Source organism: Gopherus flavomarginatus, chromosome 9 (assembly GCF_025201925.1).
Source record: "Gopherus flavomarginatus isolate rGopFla2 chromosome 9, rGopFla2.mat.asm, whole genome shotgun sequence".
Lineage (NCBI taxonomy): Eukaryota > Metazoa > Chordata > Testudines > Testudinidae > Gopherus > Gopherus flavomarginatus.
Window position 1 is genome coordinate 33556504 of NC_066625.1, and position 23299 is coordinate 33579802.

Genomic DNA, 23299 nt, shown 5'->3' on the forward strand with positions numbered 1-23299 from the left:
ACTGGCCTGGGCCAGATATTTTTAGCATTGCTCTTGGATGTGTCCAAAAGACTCTCCTGGGCATCAGCTGAAGAGCAGAAAAATGCTGATAGAGTTTTTAAAGGAACTGTAAAAATAAAATTTAGGACATGCTGTTTAAAAAGGACTCCGTCCAAACCAGGATGTATGAAAAATTAGTCAGTTTTAAAAGTGTCAAGGTGACAGTCTCCCAGGCTGGCACTGCTGCAGAACAGTGCCCCATACACAATGCTTGGCACATTCATGATTCTGTGAAAAAAGTGCCATCGACTGAATCACCTTTATTATTTCCTGCAGCCTCTGGTCAAGCCTCTGCTATCCAAGTATTGCCAGGCCCAGTTCTGCTTAGCTGATGTGATTTGATGGGATCAGTTCAAAGGGCTACCAGAACTTACTCAGTGGCTTCACTTCGCTGGTGTGGTCAACATCAATGTTCCACTGCGTGAGAGTAAGTCCTTCCCCAGCCAGCTCCACCAGGTCCTGCAGAGTCTGAACATCCTTCTGGCTGCAAGATAGAAACTGCTGCTCTCCATCAGGGTCTGCCTGGGGATCATCAGTAGTTCTGTTTCCAAGCCCCACAGAAGTGTGATCAAGATGATTGCTGCTGGTCTGTAACTGCTGAGATAGCTGTGGTTGGTCAGATCTCGCTGATGGCAAAATAGTCCCTGACTTATGACAGAAAGACAGACAGACAGAAAGAATTGGTTCCTGTCTTGTGTGTTCATGCAGCTTGGGAATCACTCAGTGGTTGGACTACACCAATGGTTCCCAAACTTTAAAAAACCATGAACCCCTTTCACTAAAATGTCAAGTCTCACGAACCCCCTCCTAAAAATGAATATTTCCAGCTGTTTTCTCCTTTATCTGAGTATAAATTATAAAAAGCAGTGATCTTAGAAATATAAAATTTGTTTTTATGACATGCTTATTACACATTATTTATGATTAATTATTATGTATCATTACAATATTTTTATTATATTATGAAAACTTTTCCAAGATCTCACTTTCGTAGCTTGTATCATTTTAAATAAGCCTGTTATAAGACAAGGCTCCTACGTTTCATCAAGGAGTACCAGATGTGAAACAGCAGGAAGGTATTTAAGAAGCCAACTCAAAGAGTTCCTCCTACACAAGCATTCAGGTCTTGAGCCGTCCAAGCAAACAACGCATGTTACAACAAAGCTTAAACTTGTTCTTCATAATAATTTTAAAAACAATACTAGCTGCCTATTTAATTTTAAAAACAGCAAAAAGCATCTACCTCCCTTTCCATTTCATATAAGGAGTCTTGAAGTTTAAATCTCCACAGTGTGATAGATATGCTTGCTTTGATCTGCTTCACTCTTGGAAGTCCAGGGGCTCCAGGCTGCTGGCCTTGTGCTGCCCAGGGTCGCTAGGGACAGCTCTGTCTGCCATTAGGGAATTTTTTCCCCAAGAACCCCCGGTAACATTTCATGAACCCCCAGGGTTCACGAACCCCCGTTTGGGAACCACTGGACTACACTCTAGTTCACAGCTTTAATGTCCTAGCGTGAAAGTTACAGGGTCTCCAGAACAGTCAACAGATGCCATTGCTACCTGCTGAGACAAATCTCCTTTGTATATGGAGAGGTCTATGGAGATAAGAGAGCTCAAACCACCATCGGAAGCAAGCTGACTGCAACAGACAATTTGAGACAAGGGGTTTCCCTGGGAGTGTATTTGTGTGACAGCAGCTGCCAAGCAGGGAGGATGGACTCTAACAGGTGAACATTTCATTATGGCTGGAGCTCACTGCAACAGCTATGGCTAAGGCAGCCAACAGTTCCACTCTGAAGGGTCTTTTTGCAGTTACTTATAACTTAGAATTTTTACCTTCTGGGCTGAAATTTTCCAGGTTTGGTCTCTCCTTTAGATTTTAATGGTGTTTGGGTTCCCCCCATTTCAATAAAAATGGCTCAGCCATTTCTGAGAATGAAAATTATGAGGGAAAAATACACTCCTGCCATTATTTAAAATGTTTTGCAACCTGTTTTTAAACAGCTCTAGTGCCTCATCATTAGAAACTTGAAATCTGGCACACAAGTAGCTCCTAGGTCAGATGTGTGCCTTTGAGTGACCAACTGAAAATCTACTGGGATTTAACCAAGTTATAAGAGTTTAAACAAGGTACTTGCATATGCACATTTCTTGTTCTAAAAGAGAACTATTCTTCCGGTGTCCATGGATAAGGAAGGAAGCAAAGTGAAATTTTCCCTCTTGGAGGGTACGTGTGAAAAAAGACAGAACTCTGAAAGAGTCCTATCAATGTTTAAACTGAATGAAGTGCAATGAAAGAGGCGGGAGATCTGTGAAAAAAATAGTTTGTGATTGTGTAATTAAAGAGTGTACCATAAAGCATATGCACGAGGGGGCAGAGTTAAGGTTGCATGAGCAACCTCAGATTTGGCAAAGCCTGATGTTTGAGTGCTTCACTTTGCAACCTCAATTTACTTGGACCATACTCTTTGTATGGAATACTAAAAAATGTCCTCAAAACACAGGTGCAACTTAATTCCTAGCTAGTCAAGTACTGTATATGGACTAGGAAACAGATATAGAAGGTGGTGAGCACGCCAAAGCCAATCAAAGAACCAGGAACTCTCTGGGCCTTGGCAATGCAAGAGGCAAGTATACACCTAAACTGGGGTCAAAATGACTGGGTAAGATTTCCTTATTTAATTACCCTCTGTTGCTACACAGCTTCTTTTTCTGAAATGTAAAAGAAAAAAAACTCTAAACAGACCAGCAGGTGCCTTTGCCTTCAGTTCTAAAAGCAGATGTACACAGTCAGACCACATGAGGGCAGTGGTGGAAACCGGAAGGGTAAAGACTCCGGAGGGCAGCAGGACCAAAGAGCAAAGGAGCACCACTGAAAACGTGAAAGCAAGAAGGTGGCGGGATCAAGCCACTGGTGACAATAAGTAGTAGAGGAAAGAACAGAAGGATTCCTCACCTGCACAGGTTTCCAAGGTAAAATAGGAGGGGTTAATCCTGCTGCATAGAAGGACTCTGGGACACAGGGTCCTGTCAAAGTACTATACTCCCACAAAATGCAGTGCTGGTCTTTGGGCAAAGATAGAAGCCAGGCTGCCTTCCTGGGCTCCTCCTCCAAAATCCTGCTGGCAGGAAGCGGTGGGGTGCTAGGGAACTCCACCTCCTCTGTTAGTAGCATGGCCATCCGGCTTTGAATCCGTTTATGGGCTGTCTCTGGATCTTGAAGTAACAATGGAGGAGGTGTGCGGGGGGTGTTCTTGCGCCTTTTTTTCTCTATTAAAAAAAAGTATATAATAGAACATATAGGGTGCAGGAGCACAACATGCAAGCTCCTCTGAGAGCTGAAGACAGGTACCTGAAGTGCAGCTGATAGGCCAGACAGGACTCTCAGAGCTCCACAACAACACCTGCAGCTGCCATAATTTTTAATACAGTGAAACAACCCCCTGAAACTACAGCTCCCACTATGCACTGCTCCATGATGAGAGCTGTAAACTTTGAGTTTCACTTTCATCATATGCAATCTCTCTATTTTACTGAAGTTACGGGCATCTCCCAAGTTCATGGCAGTGCAATGCAGCTTTTGGTTGCCTGTCCCTGCTACAGGAAAGCAGCGCAGCACCTTGTAGCAATTATCACTGTCTCTTTGTGACTTCTGATGCCCAACCAACAGTAGGTCCCCAACTCCACACAGATGCCATTCAGCAATCTCTGTGCCTTACTGGCTCACTTTCGCCACTGCAAGGCTCTTCTCCATTCCCCAATGCAGCTGTGAGCTCAGTAACTGGAGCCTTGGCAGGAGGATGCTAAGGAGAATTTGAGCACACTCCTGAAGAGTATGTTCACCCACCGTAACATTTCACAGCCAACTGGCTTTCTTTCAAAATCTTCATTGAGTACTGCATAAGCAAGGCATGAAACCACCACTATCCATTCTCCACCACATGTCCATCACAGCTGTTACATGGGGTACAGGTAAGGTTGGGGGAGCAGTGTGAATCAGGTTGGATAATAAGGAGTAATGCAGAGTCCATGGCAGTGGAAAAATGGAATGACCCCTTAGCTGTTCATTTCTACACTGTACAAAAAAAAAATCTACAATTTCAAAACTCCCAACAACAGAAAGAAAGTGTAAGACTACAAGGGGACTCCACTGACAGTCACTGATGACCAGAAATCCCTTTTAACTAAATTTTGTGTAGGAATTATATATTGTGTTAGAAACTGACACGAAATACAGGCAGGGCTGTCATACACACACACCACTCAGGTTTTAATCCAGGATATACTGTGTTACATTGCTCCTACAACACTGCCAGCCACTGACACTAAGACACTTCAATATGTACCTGCTCCAGGCTTCCACTTGATTGGCAAAGCACTCTCCAGTTTAATGCTTGTTACCGATTTTGCTTGCTCCTGCCTTATTTGCTCCAGCAGAGATCGTGACATTGCCATGGCAACCAGAAGATCCTCATCTTTGGTCTCCACCTTGGATGTCTTCCGCTTTTTCTTTGACTCCTTCTCTTCGGAGGAGCCTTTTCGCTTTGACCTACTGAGCTGATTGCTGAAATGTAAGAATGCAGCATGACACACAAGTTAACTGCAACCGGATCAGAGATGAGGAGCACTTCACCCTCCACATCAGCGGTTCTAATCACTTAGGTAGATTCCCATTTCCACGATAAGGGGAAACCATTCACAGTAAACTACTCCTGAACAGAGGGAAGCATTAATTATTTTAATTGATTCATCAATTTCACTATCTAGGAGGTCAACAGAAAGGCAGGAAGGACGTCACCAAAGCAAAACATAGAAGTGTGTTACACAGTACCAGAAGCTGGCTGTAAGTGCTTCACAGCTGCTTCTGGAATCTTTTGTTTGCAACTCTGCCTTTTCAGTCCCACGTCCCTTAAAACTTGGTGCCGGAGAACAGCAAAAAACAAGTCAATGTAGGGCAAAAAGCCGGAACACCAAAAACTATTCTGCCATTTCCCATGTGGCTGGGGGGAACGGAATCAGCTCCTCACCAACTAACGGACTTTCCATGTATTGAACTTAGTAGTCAGCCAGAGTTTGCTTTACTATATAGACCAGGGGTGGGCAAACTTTTTGGCCCGAGGGCCACATCAGGGTTCCAAAACTGTATGGAGGGCTGGGTAGGGAAGGCTGTGCCTCCCCAAACAGCCCTCAGAACCTCCTGTCATAACATTTCTTCCCAGATCTGGACCTTAGCGTCCAAAATATGGGTGTTAGCATGAAAACCTCCAAGCTTAACTAACAGCTTAGATCTGATATCGCTGCCACCAGCCAGGAATTATACAGTGCCTAGCTCACTGTGGTCTCCCCAAAACCTTCCCTGGGGGACCCCCAGACTCAGATGCCTTGAGTCTTACAACAAAGGGAAATAACCCCCTCCCCTTGTTTCCTTGTTACTTCCTCCCAGGCTCCCCTCCCTGGACGACCCTAGGAGATTCCCTGCTTCAAGTCCTTGAAACACAAATACTGAGAGATCAAATCTCCCTCTCCCCTCACCCACTGGGTATGCAAAGTCAGGCTTAGTAAATCTAACACAAAGAGAGTTTCCCCCGACTTCTTCCTCCCACCAATTCCCTGGTGAGCTGCAGACTCAATTCCCTGGAGTCCCCACTAAAGAAAAACTCCAACAGGTCTTAAAAAGAAAGCTTTATACAAAAAGAAAGAAAAAGGACATAAAATGGTCTCTGTATTAAGGTGACAAAATACAGGATCAATTGCTTAAAAGAAAAATGAATAAACAGCCTTATCCAAAAAGAATACCATTAAACACATTCCAGCAACTATACACATGTAAATACAAAAAAAACAATATAAACCTATTGTCTTACTATCCTTGTACTTACAACTTGGAAACAGAAGATTAGAAAACCTGGAGATAGAAAAATCACTCTCAGAGCCGAGAGGGCACAGACCCAAGACAAAGAACAACAAACCCACACCCAAAACTTCCCTCCACCCAGATTTAAAAAGTCTTGTTTCCTGATTGGTCCTCTGGTCAGGTGTTTCAGGTTACAGTTTGTTAACCCTTTTATAGGTGAAAGAGACATTAACCCTTAGCTATCTGTTTATGACACCTCCGCCCCATCCAACCCCCCGGTCCTTGTCCCCTGACTGTCCCCTCCTGGGACCCCACCTGCTCCCTGTCCCCTGACTGCCCCAACTCCTATCCAGATCCTCCCCCCGACAGACCCCCTGGGACTCCCATGCCTATCCAACCGCCCACTGCTCCCTGTCCACTGACTGCTCCCCGGGACCCTCTGCCCCTTATCCAAGCCCTCCCGCTCCCCACCCCCATACCATGCTGCTCAGAGCACCAGGACTGGCAGCTGCACCACCCGGCCGGAGCCAGACAAACCGCCACCCAGAACGCTGGCGGCATGGCGAGCTGAGGCTGTGGGGGAGGGAGGAAAGCATGGGAGGGGCTAGGGGCTAGCCTCTCTGGTCAGGAGCTCAAGAGCCGGGCAGGATGGTCCCGTGGGCCGGATGTGGCCCACGGGGGCTGTACTTTGCCCACCCTTGATATAGACACCACTTGAGGCCACCAGCTCAGCTAAAAGTCCATTCCACCTAGACCCCATTCTCAGAATAAATATTTATACATCCGATTCTTATGTGTATTCCCTCTTCGTGTCCAGGTACAAAAAGTTCCTTAGCTCCAATCTGTCTAATAAACTCCAATGGATCATTCAGATTAATTTTTATAATTACCTCAGCTAGTATAAACACCTCAGCCAAGTCAATGCAAGACTAATCCTTGTTTTGCCCCTCTCTGCTCAGATATTAGCCCCTCCACCCTACTGATCATCTTGGTTGCCCTACTGTGCTCTCTCCAACTGAACTGCAGCTTTCTTCAACTAAGGTGCTGAAGCTGGCTCCTACTCGATTCCTCCTAGTTTCAGAGCCCAGACAGTATGTGCGCTTACCCTGGCTCCAAGGATGCTACTAACATTGCTGATTTGGTCCAGCTCACCTGGGTGCTACAGGGAACCCATCACCCAGGGCCAATGCCTGCGATTGCACTGCCTGGAGAAGCAACTGCGGAGGGACCTCCATCTTGACTGCGCAGCTTTTCAAGTGACTGGCTCGGCTTTTTGGCGTATGGAACTGCTTCCCACAGATGGGGCACTCAGGGATCTGTGGGTTGCTGGAAGAGGACGCCTGTGACTTCTCCATTTCATCCAGACACCTGCGGGAAAACAGCAGGGTTTGCTCTTAAAAGTGTTTTAAACTCTGCTCACACTAACACTTTTAACCCACATTAAAGAAGAACTGGAGTGATCAGCTCTAATGCCTGAAACAACCAAAGTAACTTTCCCTAAAGAAGTGTGTGTTACATTTTATATGCTGTTACCTATCAGCTCTGTGTTCTTGGGGAACCAGGGCACAGTATCCAGCCTATCTGACTCTCAAAAGACCTCCCCCACAGCCCTCCAGCCTCTGCTTGAACCAAAGCCAATCAGAAGAAAGCAGGAAGCACTGCATGATGGGGAATCTCTGCTCCAGGTGTTAATGAACCCATGCCTGCACACACCCAGCTCAGTAGTTATCAGACCAATTCTAGTAATGAATCCTTTATTGGTATCCAAAATACTGAACCTGCCTAGCTGCATTGTGACCTCCCTCAAAGGAACACAGTCCATAGCCAGGAATGATCAGTTCCTATTCTCTAGCCCGAACAAAACAACTTTGGTATGCTCCCTTGAGCCATCAGTTTACCCACAAACAAATCCAGTGTTCTCCCTTGAACCATCGTTGTTTCCCTACAAAACTCCCTACCCCTACTCAAATAAGTGCTCTGATGCCAGGATTCAAAATCTGCATCAGTTCCATTGGGACTTCATCTTCTCCTGACTGATTGTGCTGGGGGCTCTTCCTGTCCCCAGCACTCCGGACCCGCAGCTACCACCACCACCTGGGACCCTATCGATTCAAGCTTCACGGAGTGGTGAGCTCTCTCTCGATAAAGCCTTCTGACCCTGACTTGTGTGATAGGTTAAAGCTTATCAAACTTGCCTTTTCTAATCAAACGTAAGTTACACTGAATAGTAATAGTATAACTATTCTGTTTGTTTGGCTCCCCTTGTACAGTTATTACCTGGCAATAAATAACCTTCATGGTTAAACTGGTTGCTTCTCTCTCTCTCTCTTTTTCTCCCTCCCCCTCTTCGTGGGTGTTTTTTGGCTTCCCCATTTGCTCTGCAGCAATGCTCCTCATACCTAAGCTAAAGATCCCTGCAGCACCCAAAAATCCTGTGGGGTTTGCTCATCAAGTGGATTACTACCAGAACAACTGTCATTTGAAAGTGGGGACAGGGACGTGCTGACCCTGGGACATACGAGGGTGGCAGCTTGGAAGTGCTGCTTGACCCAGCCCGCTCAGGCATACTCTACTCTGGTGCGGTGCCCATGGCATATGAGGGCGACAGCTTGAAGGTGCTGTTCGACCCAGCCTGCTGAGTCCAAGGGCCTATGAGAGTGACAGCTTGGAAAGCTGTAGGACGAAGACTACTTTGTGGGCTGGGACTGGCAGCACTCAAACTTGGATTGTCAAACACATGCTTTCATAGATCATCACTTACTTACGAGCCATGCTGTCTTCATTTACGCACCCCAGTGAGGCTTACGCTGGGAGAGGAGCAGAAAACTCGCTCTCACCACACACTCCAGGGAGAGCCACAGGACAAAGAATCCAGTCCCTGCTGTGACCCCCCACAACAGGTTATATTTACTTACATCTTCAATGTTAAAATTACCATGACACAGCCTCAGCTTTTACCTTTCCTACAGTAGCTAGGATGGCTGAGTTTTTAGTCTAGGAGGCCAGGGCGAAAAGGCAATTCACCTGTTAACATGCTGCTCCCGTCGTGTTGCATTCATGGCTGAGAGGTCCTTCTGACAGATCTGACAAAAAAATAAGCCTGCCTCTTCCAGACTTCCAGGTACTTCTTCTCTGAGCTCCTGCTGGAGGGCCACGGCCAGAGCAACATCTGGCTCTTTCGCAGGCAGATCCGGAGTGGTCACTAGGGTGAAGGAAAGATCTTCTCAGAGATAGTGCTAAGCACTTTTATAAAAGGCTTGAACCTGTTATCTTCAGTTATTATTTTATTGAACTGGATACTTAAAAATAAAATGTGAAATTTCTCTAGAACCTTTCATTCGAAACGGTCTCGAAGTGCATTGCAAACTATACACACAGCATCACTGAAATGCAGCCATTTCTGGGGTGGACAGTGGCAATCAGCACACCTCCATACAATACAGGAGAGAAGCGCAGTGGTGCAAGTCAGGTGGTCCGGTCCGGCCTGCAAGTAAGATATTTATACCTGGTACACTGTATCAGAAAGGAAGAGAAGGAGCAGAAAGTGGGGCAGCTCCTCTAGTGTGGCTGTACCATCCCCACCTGTAACACCACCCTACTCCACACACTTTTGTCTAGCGTCTCCTGTCTGGGATCTGTAGGCAACCCTGCCAGAGGGCAGGGCTGGGGTGGTACCGGTACAGCCATGCCGGAGGACCTGCCAGAGTGGGGCCCACGCTCTGTTTCTTTCGCCGTTGCGGTTCCCGGGAGAGCCCTGAACTGCAAGGTTCTCTCAGGAAGGTCAGTGATGAAAGGAGCAGAACGTGCACCTCCTCTGGCATGGCTGTACCGCCCCCAGCCCTTCCACGTAACTACAGGCCTGTGTCTCCTGTCCGGGATCTGTACAGCAGCCCTGCCGGAGGACAGGGCTGGGGGCGTACAGCCACACCAGAATTGCTGCCGGCTTGGGGCTGCCAGGGCTCCTTTTGCCGCTGCGGTTCCCAGGACAGCCCAGTGGTTTAGGGCTCTCCTGGGAACAGCAGTGGCGAAAAGAGCAGAACCCCATGCCAGCAGCTCCTCTGGCATGGCTGTACTGCCCCTAGCTTCACCCCCACAGCCTTATCCTCCGGCAGGGCTGCTGTACAGACACCAGAGAGGCTCAGGAGGAATTGCTGTGTGGAAGGGCTAGGAAAAGGGCTTGGGGTGGTTCAACCATGGTGGAGGAACTGCTGGCGGGGGGCTGCCAAGTGGCCCCACGTTCTGCTCCTTTCAGTGTTGTGGTTCTGGAGAGCTCTGCAGTTCAGAAGTCTGTGGTGCAGCAGGAGGAGGACAGAGCTCCACCCTCCCCTCCCCCAGGTAACATTGGACGAATCATGGGGAGGAGAGGAGAGACGGAGAGCCCGGGGCCCTGGGCTGGGGATGGGTCATGTGGAGAGGTCACATGTCCCCCTCTTTAGCTGGTGCAACGTACTGGTAAGAAACGAATTCTATTCGCACCACAGGAGGAGACAGGGAACTTTGGCTAGGGTCACTAGTGCAAACTATGGCTCTTATATAAAGGCCAAAGAGATTTTTAATGTCCACACAGAGCCAAAATGATTTTAGTTTTTAAAGATTCAGTTTATCTACAATGATACTGACCTCCTTGATAAAGTGCTTAGAGATCTACCGATGAAAGCGCTATATAAGAGTTAGTTATTATCATTATTGTTACACTAGAAGGACGAAAGAGTGACCTGACCCCGCTGGGATTTAAACCGGGGCTTCCAAGAAATCTATTTCAAACAGGATGCTTAGATCACCATGCCCTCCAGGATTTAAAAGCCTGTTACAGACATTAATTAAGCCACACAACAGCCCTGTGAGGCAGGTATTGTTAGCCTCATTTTACAGATGAGAAAAGTGAGACACACGAGGGATGAAGGGATTTATCCACGGCCACACAATGAGCCAGTGGCAGAGCTAGGAATGGAAACCTGAAGCTGACTCCCAGTCTGGCACTCTAAGCACTAGACAGCACTCCTTGTATACTTAGGATAACTTGCAAGAGACATATACCATTCCCCTGCTGGTTCTTCTCCAGAATCACCTCAGGGATGTTTCCATCTGTTACTGTCTCTGGCAAGCTGCTGAGCCGGGTGTGTTTCAGCTGTTTCGGTTCCACTCTCTTAAACTGCTGCATCCTCTCCAGCACCAGCTCTGCCACCCGCAGCCTGGTTCCTGAGATCTGGAGCGTCTTTGCAGGGGATGAGGTGGAGGTTGCTGGCTCTGCAGCAGCAGCAAAGGATGATCTGTGCTTGTCACTGCCTGGTGGGGAAAAAAGCCCAGTTCTAGTAACTGTCCCATCTGGGGCTTTGCGAATATGCATCAAACACCCAGCTAACAGGCCAGATGAGAGTTTCAGAGATGCCTCCTCCTACAGCAGCCTAAGCCATTCTTGATTTTGGAGTACGCTGATTCTGAGTGGACTGGTTACACAGTTTGCTTAGCTAGTGAGTTTCACCCCCAAATAATAATCACACTAGCTCTTCTACAGCACTTATCAGTAGATCTCAAAGTGCTTTACAAAGGAGGTCAGTGTCATCAACCTCATTTTACCAATGGGGAAACTGAGGCACTGAGTAGTGACATGTCTGGCCCCAAGCCATACAGCAGGTCAGTTGCAGAGCCAGGAATAGGACCAGATCTCCTGAATTCCAGTCCATGAGCTATCCATTGGGCCACACCAATTCCCAACCAGCACTCTAGGATCTGACTATCAACCTCTACCAATGATGGGGCCTGAGAGATGCTGAGCAGTAGGAGTGAAGGGTTTCTGGAGAGGAGAAATCGGGAGGAGCAGGCAGAAGGAGTTGCCAGGGCAATACCTCACTGCAGCCTTGGCTGCTTTGGGGAACCCTCCCTTCTCTGTGCTTCACCTGACCGAGGGAGACCTCTCCTATCTGACTGCACTGTTGAAGAACAGTTATTAGGGACAGTCAAAGGTGTCAGTCTAACAAGTCGAATACTGTCTAATAATGCACTGTCTAATGGTATGGGTGAGCAAAATGCACTCCCTGTGCCATCCTAACTGCCTCGTACCCCTCTCTGGGTGAAGTTTAGAAAAGTTCCACTGAACGTGAGAGTCCTTCCAGTCCCAGGCTTTTTTCCATTAGAAATATTTCAGAGTGAGGGAAGGAGACAGAGGTTGGAGATATTACCTGCCAGGCTGTTCCGATTACAGTTTGGTGCCATAGCATCCAACTGAATGGCAGAAGGAGGGTCTCCATTTTCATCTTCCAGTGGAGGCCCATCATTTCCACAGGCTGTAGCTTCACCTTCTAGTTCATGCTCCAAAGCCTGCTCATTGGGGTCCGTGCACCCTGGCCAGCCCACTCTCTTTCCAACAGAGGAGTTATGCTGGCTTTTGCTCTTAGCAGTTGACTTGCTCTTTTTTAATTTGCTTTTTGTTGCAGTGCTCCTTGTCCCGCTCTGAACCTTCCTCCCTCCCTCGGCATCTCCAGCCTTTTTCTTGACCCTGCTCAATAGGTTAGCACAGAGTTCTTTAAAATCATTGTCCAGCTCATCCATTAGCCACCAGCCTCAAGACACTCAGCTTGGCTTCAGTGCGATGGAGCGCGTGGGAGTAATGGACTGGGATAGCAGGGTCAGTGCAGCTCTGCCTCCTTTGATGACCTAGTCCCCATTGTGCCTTCCACCATCCCGGAGATCTGCACGCTCTGGATTCCAACAAGATCAACAGTGGACACCTTTCTGGCTGGTCCAATATATCACTCTCTATATTTATAGCTTAGCCATCAAGTCTAGTACAATCTTCAAGGAGTCCATTTGATATCATTCATATTTAGGGGACTTCCTTGCTCTTTGATGAGTTCGACAGCAGATGGACAATGCACTCTGTTTAGAGGATGCCCCAGGATCTTCATGGTGTGCTAGAAGGCTTTGCGAGGAGCTTTATCATAGCATCTAAACAAAAGAGAGAAACAAGAGTGTAAAATGAAAGACGGTCTATATAGGCATATTCTGGAATAGGGTGGAGCTTTGAGGATCAGTGCAGGAAAATCCTGACTAGATAAGGCACATAATTGACACAAAGTATTATCTATCACTGAACTACCAACAGACACAGAGCGTGTTAGGAGGTGAGACACAAGCATTTCAAAATAGGTTCCTGACATTAGGCACAACTATCACATACACAGAAGCATGTTTCCTAATTTATGAATGGGCTGGCGCTCAGGACTTAAGAGTGACTTTAAAAAAAAAAAAAAAAAAGGTTCTGGAAGTGAGTGTCAGGGAGTGGTGTATGGGGAGACTTTGGCAAACCAGTAAAGTGCCTGAAACCACTATGGCTTATTGTTAAAGGCAGCTTAGTCAGCAAGCTGTAAATTGGCCATTCAGCAGTTTCAGCTTAACCAAGACAGGAGGGGAGGGGGCTTGGGGTGCCACAGAAAGGGCAGCTTGCCCCTGCTTCCTTCCTGATAAGAACTGTGTTGAAGTTGCTGATACATGCATTTTAAAAGAGCAGGATGTGCCTCAGGCATGTCTATTGGGGTCTCAAGGCTGCAAACTCTGGAAAAACCCACACCTGGTTAATCAATAATCAGAAGGAGCCTCTTGCTTGCCCATTGGAACTGCTTGCTTAACAAGGTTTCTTTAAGGGACATGTCATTCTATTACTAATGTATAAATAAGGGGAAAAAAGCTTGAGATACTTGGACTCGTTTGGGGACTCTTTTTGGACTCTCCCTCTGGATATATCTTGCGGTCCCCACCGGCAGACGGAAGATTTGGCCACTGGAAGCCTGCCGCTATTTCACTCTCCCGCACAGAGTAAAAGTTACCAAGAGCTTTGGGTTGAAAGAAGCCCGGGTAACAGTGGAACTAAAACCATACACACACTTCAGATTGAACACCTATGCCATCATAGTGTGAAATTCAGTTTTTTGTCAGAGCACCTTTTAATAGGATGGCCTGACACGTATAAGGCTTTTTCTGCTCCTGGTCTGTGTCTGGGAGCAACTCAACTATACACAATCAAGCCCACATCCCTTCCCTTCCCGCTGTCTCTGTACACAGATACTTACTGCTGCCTGATCACTTTCAATGTTTGCTGCTGTCATTGCTGGTAAACACTGCCTTGCAGGGCCCGAGGAAGGACACTCAGCAAACCAGGACACTGGCCACTCTACACAAAGTTCTATCAAAGTACAGAGACTAAACAATCAGAGAACAAAAATATCAACAAATATGTTGTTTTTGTGGATACAGACTAACATGGCTACTCCTCTGATACTTAAAAAATATCTTTAATCTCTCTGAGTTATAGTAAACATAACAAACTATTTAGGTGTTACCTGGATAGACATGTCCAGATGGAAACTGATCAAACACCAAGTGATATTACAACTAGATCTCTATTCTTAGACTGCCTTCTTCCTTGTCCCAGAATTTGGTATGGTCATGACTCATTTACAAGAGGTTATATATTGCTCCCAGTTCCTATTGCTTTCAGTCCTGAAACTGAGCGTTTCATTTAGAATGGCAGCAGTCGCTGTTCAGTTTCTCCAGCAAAACTCTAGGCACCAAAAGAGTCAAAATGCAGGAAAAACACAAGATGGATTGTTTTTTCAAATGGCTTGGCTTCAGACACATAAGGCGAAGGAATGCTGGTTACACACTTTATGGGTCAGCCTCTCCTATAAGCAATGACAGATGTTAATGGATATTTTTCTTTCAACATAATCTCCCAAACCTGTAGAGACTTTGCTGTGAATCTTGGAGCAATTTCTTATTAGAGAGAAACAGATTTTTTTTTGTAGCTAGTTCATACATATATTTTCCAGGACAGAGTCTTGAGGCAATTATCCCTACAAACTGACCACGTTCTTCTAAGTAGAAGACAGCATAGAGAGAGAAACTGAATCTTCAGCCTCTGAGTTTCTATACAGTCCTCACAGACAAACTAGTGGTGTCACATTACTTAATGGTGACTTCCAAGTACTGTCCTTTGAAACAAATCCAGCACTTCTTTGTTTACTATATGTGCTCAATGCCTCAAGCAGGGTAGGTGAGATGGACAAAGCACAAAACTGACATAGAACTTACTTCTTATATTCCTTCTTTTTCAGGTATCAAAGTCTGGATTTGCAGGCGCTTGGTCATGCACTGTGCTGACAGTATCACATGAAACTTGGGGCTTGTCTTCACAAGAACATACAAGAAAATTAATCCAAATTAAACTAAAGGTGTGAATTTAAAGTGGATTAGTTAAACCACATTAAATCCCTGCGTGTTTTTTGATTCACTTCCAAAGTGAATTAAGATAAATAAAATTAATGCTGCTTTAAACCTAAATAAGAGTGTCCACATAGGGATCCAATGCAGTTTAACTAATCCACTTTTAAAACATAATTCGGATTACCTTTCCTGAGTATTCCCATGTAGACAAACCCTTAGAAATCCTTGGACATTGGCTTAAAAGGGAAGGGAAGTATTGCTTCTTCACAACACTTCATGGGTTTGCAAAGTGCTTCTTTTAAATTTCATATGCTCTTCTCCTATGGGATCAAAAAATCTTTCAAAGCCACCAAAAAGAGCAAAATAAAATAAAAACAACAGCACTTAAACCACCTAAATGCCAACTCCATAATCCAGGTGGGGCCTGTGACTGATCTCCCATCGCTAGGGTAGTGCATGCTGGGATATCACACAGAATGTGACCAATACAAATGGATGTTGGGACCTGGAAAAATAGGGTGGGGAAGGTAAGAGTTAATTATGTTCTGAGTGCCTCTCTTACCTAGGTTATTTGACAGACAGGGAACTCTAAATCATAGAATGTCAGGGTTGGAAGGGACCTCAGGAGGTTATCTAGTCCAATCCCCTGCTCAAAGCAGGACCAATCCTGACAGATTTTTGCCCCAGATCCCTAAATGCACCCCTCCCCCCACCCCCGGATTGAGCTCACAACCCTGGGTTTAGCAAGCCAATGCTCAAACCACTGAGCTATCCCTCCTCCCAAGGTACTAAATTTTTCAAGGAATTTCCATTTCCTTTAAATAGTGTAACTTATTTAAAATTGGCTGTGAGATCAACTATAAGGGTCTCAGGGACTGCAAGGTTCAGCTTTCTTTTTTTCCAATTAGTGACATACTCTGTGGAAATGATGACTACAAAAATAAAGTGAACCATGAGCCCTTCTCAAGAGGGAAAGCATGAAAAAGTGAGTGAGAAAATCTACTGGAAGAGAAAGAAAACTAAGCACCACAAAATAATTATTATTATTATTAATAAAAATACTTTATTTCCCTAGTTACTCCTGAAATGGATGACTTTTTGTCTCATTGGAACATAGCAATTGTGACATTGGATCTAGTCCAGGATTCTGTCTCCAACAGTGGGCCAGGCACTTCAAAGGATGGTACATGAAACCATGCAGTAGGCAGATGTGGAATAATCTGCACCCCACATTAAATCTCATCCTAATCCCTAATGATTATCTTAAACCCAGAACCGTGAAATTTAATATCCCTTCCAAAATGTGTTAGCTGTAATAACAACTCTGGATATTCTAGTTATCTATATAATATCCAACTTGAATCTTGCTAAATTTTTGGACTCGCTGACATCCTGTGGCAATGAGTTCCCCAGTTTAAATAGCTGCTGTGTGAAAAAGTATTTCTTTTTATCAGTTCTGACTTCACCAGGTTTTAATTTAAAACCCTGTAAGATGCTGAAGTAGGGTAGTCACCAACAGTGTTCTGTCTAATTTTTTCTACACCAGTGCGGAATAAATTTTTTTATGTGCACCAATACGGAGGTGATGTGTGGTGGGGGTGGGGCTGAGGGGCTCAGAGTGTGGGAGGGGGCTCAGGGCCAGGGGAGAGGTGCAGGGCTGTGAGGCCTCTGGCTAGGGGTGTGGGCTCTGGGGTGAGGCCTGGGATGAGGGGCTCAGGCTGGGCAGAGGCTTGGGGTGCGGGCTCTGGGATGGGGCAGGGAATTAATGGTTCAGGACTGGAGCAGAAGGTTGGGGTGGGGGGTGAGGGCTCTTGTTGGGGGTGAGGGCTCTGGGGTGACGCTGAGGATGAAGGACTTGAGGTACAGGCTGTCCCAGGGCCACAGTGGGGAGAGAGGACTCCCCCTAGGTCTCTCTCCCTGCAGCAGCACCGGGGGGTGGGGGGAAGGACGGTGCATTTCCCCTGGCCGTGGCAGGTCAGGGCTGAGTTGGGGCCAGGGAAGGGGTGCCCTGTCAACAGCAGGTTCGGGCTGAGGCTGGTTCAGGCTGAGGGAGGGGCGCCCCTACCCTGGCTCTTCCAGGCAGAGGCTGGGTTTGGGTCGGGGGAGGGGTGTCCCTCCTCTGGCAGGTCCCAGCCAGGCAGGTTCCCTGAGCGCCTGCGTGGTGCTTAATAGGCTGCTGTGCGGCTGCGCAGCTTACAGGGAACTTAGGTCACCAACACATCCAAGAATACCTAGTATTCTGGTACTGGTGCATGAGGAGATCATGTCAGTGGGGGTTGAGCGACACTTTCTTCAAAATTGCTTATTCCACGTGTGATACTGGACAAAGGTTTTATATTAGTACCAGACAGAGAATAAACCACACAAAAACATAAAACCAGAAGCTTAAAAATCAGACAAATGGCCTGTCTATGTACAAGTAGTTTACATTTTCCCCTCCTATGTGCATTCCTTTACATTTATCATCCCTTAACTTCATGTGCCATTGTGTTGCCCATTAACCCAGCTGGGTTAGGTCTTTCTGAATTTCCTTACAGGCCTGTCTGGTCCTGACTAACCTATACAGAATCATAGAATAACGCTGTGTCATCTGGAAAATCTTATTACCTCACTGCTCACCTCTTTGTCTGGATCATTAATATACATACACTGGACCTAGTACTGAACCCTGAGTCCCACTGTTAACTTTTTGCCACGATGAAAATTGATAATTTATTTCTACTCTTTGTATCCAGTCTCCTAGTCAGTATCTGATCTATGACAATACTTCACTTCTCACCCTGTAACTACTTAATTTCAGAGTGGATTGATTTAAATCAAAGTGATCTAAACCACCAATTTTAATCAGTATTTAAATCAGCGATCAGGAAACCTTGATTTAACTCATTGATTTTTAATCTTGTTTTGCTTTTGTACTTTTTAGTTATTTTCCTAAAGAAAGGTTGATTCTCACTGGTTGGTAACCATTATTGCATGTTGATTTGCAACTAAATATAGCCTCTACACTAAATTTAGTCCTTCTTTTTGATAACCAGGTGGATACACTATATCTATACACATTAATTTAAATTATACAGCTCAATTCACATTTATTCAGATCCTTAGGTTTTATATTTCCTATTACGTTAGAAAATGGTGAATGATGGATTTCTTACTTACTAGATGATTAATTTTTTACTTGTGATTTGTGTCAAGTTCTCTTTGGATGGCAATTGAAATTCAATTAAAAATGCACCAAAACAGTATTTAAAAAATAATAAAATTATTTTAAATGTGCTAGACACATAAGGAAAAAAATTAACATATTTTACATTTAAAATTAACTGATTTACTAAGCAAAGAAGTATTATTTGTAGTTTGTGAACTGAACTGATTGTTTCTAGTCACACAATCCATCAAGATTTTAGAACTAGTAGAGCTGGTCCTCTCCCACCTAGTTTTTGCTCATAGGTTGGAAGAGGAAAATAAGCTTTCCTGCTTTTTCAACTTCCATTCAGTTTCTCAATTATGAATTAATTAGTCATTGACCTAAACTAACTGAATATACTGATATGAAGAAAATATTATCACTGCACCTGCAGAAGAGGCGGCTACTGCTGTCAAAGATTGGTTTAGCACTTCAGTAAACTCTAGTTCCAGATGCTCAACCAGTGAGTACCACCAATTCAGGGGTCTGACTTTCTTTAAAACTTAAAAGCAAACATGTACTGCTTACCATTATTTTTTTATTTTAAATTGATTTTAATAGTTTATAAGTTTAGGCCTTAATATAAGTTATCAATTTCAAATTTAAATATGTTTATTTAAAAATAAATAAACTTGTATTTAACTTAAATTTTAAAATTCCAATTTAAATACAAAAAATATTTTTATCCACCTGCTTAGCTTCTTTAGCAGCTTCCTGTGATAGACCTTGTCAAAAGCCCTTTGAAAGTCTAAATAAACTATGTTGACTGGTTTTCCTTTATCCACTACTTCCTGACATGTTCAAAGTATTCAATAGGTTAGTGAGATATGACTTTCCCTTGCAGAAAGCATGCTGATCTGATCCTCTCACATTATGATTTTCCAAATGTTTTATCATTATAGTTTAAATATCATTTCAAACAATTTACAAAGTACAAATGCAAGGCTTACTGGTCTGTAACTCCCCAGCTCACCCCTATGATCTTTTAAATAATGTAAAACATTTCCTACTCTCTAATCCTCTGGTGCAGTGGCTGTTTTTAATGAGACTGCACATTTTTTGCTAGCAGCTCGGCTCCTTCAGGACTCTTTGATGAACCATCTGGGCCTGATGACTTACTGTTTTTAAATCATCAATTTGTTCCAGGATCTCTTCTTCTGTCACTCAATCTCAGAGAGTATCTCATCTTTATCACCTGAAAAGTGCAGGTCTGGGGTAGATATCGTCCTGAAACCTCCTCTGTATTACGTAGACATCTATTTTCTACCTTGCTGCGAAATACACTTCCATGTCCATTATTTATGAAGGCCTCATTCTCAAAGATCCTGATTCTGCCACCCTTACTGATAAATAATATCTTACTCTGTGATTATTCCCTCAATTTGAACAGGATTACCTGAGGAATAAGGCACTAAACATCAGTAAGAGTGGCAAAATCAGACCCTTTAAAAATTAAGGGTCTGATTCTGACACCATTATTTGTTGTTTCCTTGAGGAGACAGTGCAGATTACACCATCCTACAGAGACCCCTGCTGGTTCTATATTCCCACCGCTCCATCAGTGGCACAGCCTTTAGGGAGAGTGCGTATTCTGATGTGGGATGCAGAGAACTGGAAGGAACTGATACATTTGCACTGCCTGACACTGAAGAGCAGGAGACCTGGACTCAAATCACAGTCTGCATGCCAGCCATAGCTTGGACTGCTAAAAAAGCAGCACACCCATGTCTGGAGGAGTACATCACCTCACTCAACAGCAGATCAGTGAAGTATCTGCACTGATGGTCCCTCAAGGATGGCCATAACTTAAGGAGGTCTCAAGGGATAGGGTCAAAGTAGTAGGAAGGTTGGAGGCGCCTCATTCTTCAAAAATTAAATGAAATGTTTCTTTTTCCATATCCACCTAGGTTTCTAATTACAGAAAGTTCCCGATGGAGAATAGCTCAATGCTGCTGTGCAGGCACCATAAATATTACTTCTCCTCCCCTGATGGCTAGTTACAAAAGATTTGGAAGGTTGGTAGCAGAGTCTTCAATCAAGCCAGTCAAAACACAGTATGGGGAAAGAATTGGTGTTTGTGCTGAAAACCACATCAGAAAGAGACCCCCTGGAATATTTCCAACCCGATTCTTGCAACTACAAATGTTCCTACAGTTCTCAGTACCTCCCATTGCTGTTGGAGAGAAATCCACAGATACAAAGCAGACTTTCCTGAGGAGCAGAGACCTCTATGCCTCTCACAGACCTTCCCTTATGCAGTCTCTCTCTATTCAGTTCTACACAGGTTCTTATACGATGCTCATCACAGTAGTATCTCCAACACATGCACTTATCTGTAAGCACAGTATGGAAGAATCACTATATTGTTGGACTGTCCACAAGGTATGGCTTCTCTATGGCCCTGGGTGTGCAGAAAACATCTCAATGTGCAATGGCAATCAAAAAACCTAAACCAATGTTAGGAACCATTAGGAAAGGGATAGATAAGAAAATATCATAATGCCACTAAAGAAATCCATAATATGCCCACATCTTGGATACAGCATGCAGATTTGTCATCCCATCCCCCAAAAAGATATATTAGAACTGGAAAAGGTACAAAGAAGAGCAACAAAAATTAGGACTGTTCATCTTAGAAAAGAGATGACTAAGGCAGGATATGATAAAGGTCTACAAAATAATTAATAGTGTGAAGAAAGTAAATAGGGAAGGGTTATTTACCCCTTCTCATAACACAAGAATTAGGGGTCCCTTAATTTCAGTAAGTACTTTTTAACACAATGCACAGTCAACATGTGGAACTCATTGCCAGGGGATATCGTGAAGGCCAAAACTACAAATGGCTTCAAAAAAGATCATGGAGGATAGGTCCATCAAAGGCTACTAGCTCAGAGGGTCAGAGGTGTCATTAACCTCTGACTGCTAGAAGCTGGGACTGGATGACAGGAAATGAATCACTTGATAATTGCCCTGTTCTGTTCATTCCCTCTGAAACATCTGGCACTGGCCACTGTTGGAAGACAGAATACAGGGATAGATGGACCATTCATTAGTCTGACCCAGCATAGCCATTCTTATGAATCCATGTACAAGTGCAACCACAAAATACCATCAATACCACATTCTAGGCAAATAGCTTTAAGAAGTCTTCCTAATAACCCCACCTGCTCATCCAGCTGACCAAGTCTATTGAAAATAGACTTTGTGGTTTGGTTCATTGCTCCCAAAACATATTTTTACAATTCTGTCCAGTAAGTTAGTAAGAGAAAAAGAAGTTTAAGTTCCTGACCACTCAGTATCCCGTTGCAATGTTACTGACCACTGTTATACACTCCATCTGAATGCTATTGTTGAGCTCTGCTATCATACAAACAATTTCAGTTTAAGCAGCAAAGAATCCTGTGGCACCTTATAGACTAATGGACGTTTTGGAGCATGAGCTTTCGTGGGTGAATACTCATGCTCCAAAACGTCTGTTAGTCTATAAGGTGCCACACAATTCTTTGCTGCTTTTACAGATCCAGACTAACACGGCTTCCCCTCTGATACTTGACATCAATTTCAGTTTAGAACATGAATTCCCACTTATTTCCATTCTGCAGATTACTGCATAAGAACAAGAGACTATCTCACAGACCCACATTTGAAATCCTCTGATGCCCACTTCTCAAAAAGATTAATTCTACAAACCATACACAAGGGCTTTGTACACTTCTGAAACATACTGGTAGTTTGAGATTGACTGGTCTAGAACCAAGTATTTAATCACAGCACCCTGTTTATGTAGCTGTACCATATCACTAGGCACTTTCACTGGATATTCCTATGATCATATACAGATAGGGCAGGGTAGGGGGGAATCATATATAAAAGGACCTATGGTCTACTTTTCTAAAGATGATATTTAGAAAGTTTCTAGCTGTTTCAATAACAAAGATACATCTCTGTAAAGTGATACACTGTTTCCTAATAAACAGCATGCAAAAAACTACCTCCAGCCAAATAGCAACAGCAGCAGGCAGCAAAGGATCCCCATCCCACGGATCTCAATGAGATGGGAACTGCAATCCCACTTGGGACTTTTTCAGTGCTAAAGCAATGACTGCACCCACCTGGAGATATGACATTTTCTAACATCTGTACAATGTCCAGCACAATGGGGCCCCAATTAGGACTGGGGCCTTTGAGTATTACCATAATATATGTATTTACTGATGATAATAATAAAGGATCTAATCAAACACTTACACTTGTGCTTAACTTTACTACTATGAGTAGCTCACTGAAATCAATTCAACTACCTGTGATAGTAATAAGTAATAAATCATAAAAAGACCTAGCTTTTATATAGCGTTTTTCATCAATAGATCTTGAAGCACTTTACAAAAGATGTCAGTATCATTAACCCCATTTTACAGATGGGGAAACTGAGGCATAAAGGTGACTTGCCCAAGGTCACGCACAGACCAGTGGCAGTGCTGGGAATAAAGCTAAGCATGTGAATGTTTGCAGGCTCAGGGCCAACATTTTGTCTTAAACCACTACACCCCCTGGTTTTCCACCCAGGATGAGCTCTTTCTGTACCCAGTCCCGTCTGACCTTGAAAGTGAAAGGTAGATTCCCACTTTGCTGCCTTGAAGAAGCTGCAGAGAGAGTCCTCAACTGCTGAATCCCCAGGTAACATGGCCTCAGTGAACATGCATTAGCTATTTTTAAGCAACAGCACAAGTGAGTGAAGCAGCTAACCATGAATTTGATGACTACAAATATCTGTAACCATAAGACAGCGTTGCAATAGTCCAAGCGGAAAATCTATGCAATTTTTAAACATAGCCCACATTTTGATTTTTACTGCAAATTCCTAATGGCATTTATTATTTCATCTCCGCACTGCTTGGTTATGTGTAGAATTTGCATGAAGTGACTGATTCACCTCTCTTGCCCATTTAATTCTACTGAAGTCAACGGAGTTATTTCTGATATACGTTGACATGAGAGGA

At 44.4% G+C, this 23299-nt stretch overlaps 1 protein-coding gene across 8 annotated transcripts in view; it reads right to left on the reverse strand.

The window, feature by feature from the left end:
- Positions 1–23299, reverse strand: part of SLX4 (SLX4 structure-specific endonuclease subunit) — a 41811-nt gene that overhangs the window by 16604 nt on the left and 1908 nt on the right. The window contains exons 2-9 of one of the 8 annotated variants that reach the window (XM_050968032.1): positions 13960–14089; positions 12073–12812; positions 10931–11179; positions 8918–9095; positions 7046–7261; positions 4386–4603; positions 2996–3309; positions 414–633 (exon numbers count right to left, since the gene is read on the reverse strand). In XM_050968032.1, coding sequence (XP_050823989.1) covers positions 414–633; positions 2996–3309; positions 4386–4603; positions 7046–7261; positions 8918–9095; positions 10931–11179; positions 12073–12442 — 1765 coding nt within the window. In that variant the 5' untranslated portion in view covers positions 12443–12812; positions 13960–14089. Of the gene's footprint in view, positions 1–413; positions 688–2995; positions 3310–4385; positions 4604–7045; positions 7262–8917; positions 9096–10930; positions 11180–12072; positions 12839–13959; positions 14090–23299 lie in introns of those variants that run through there. The other 7 variants (XM_050968031.1, XM_050968028.1, XM_050968029.1 and 4 more) reach the window with 7 other exon arrangements.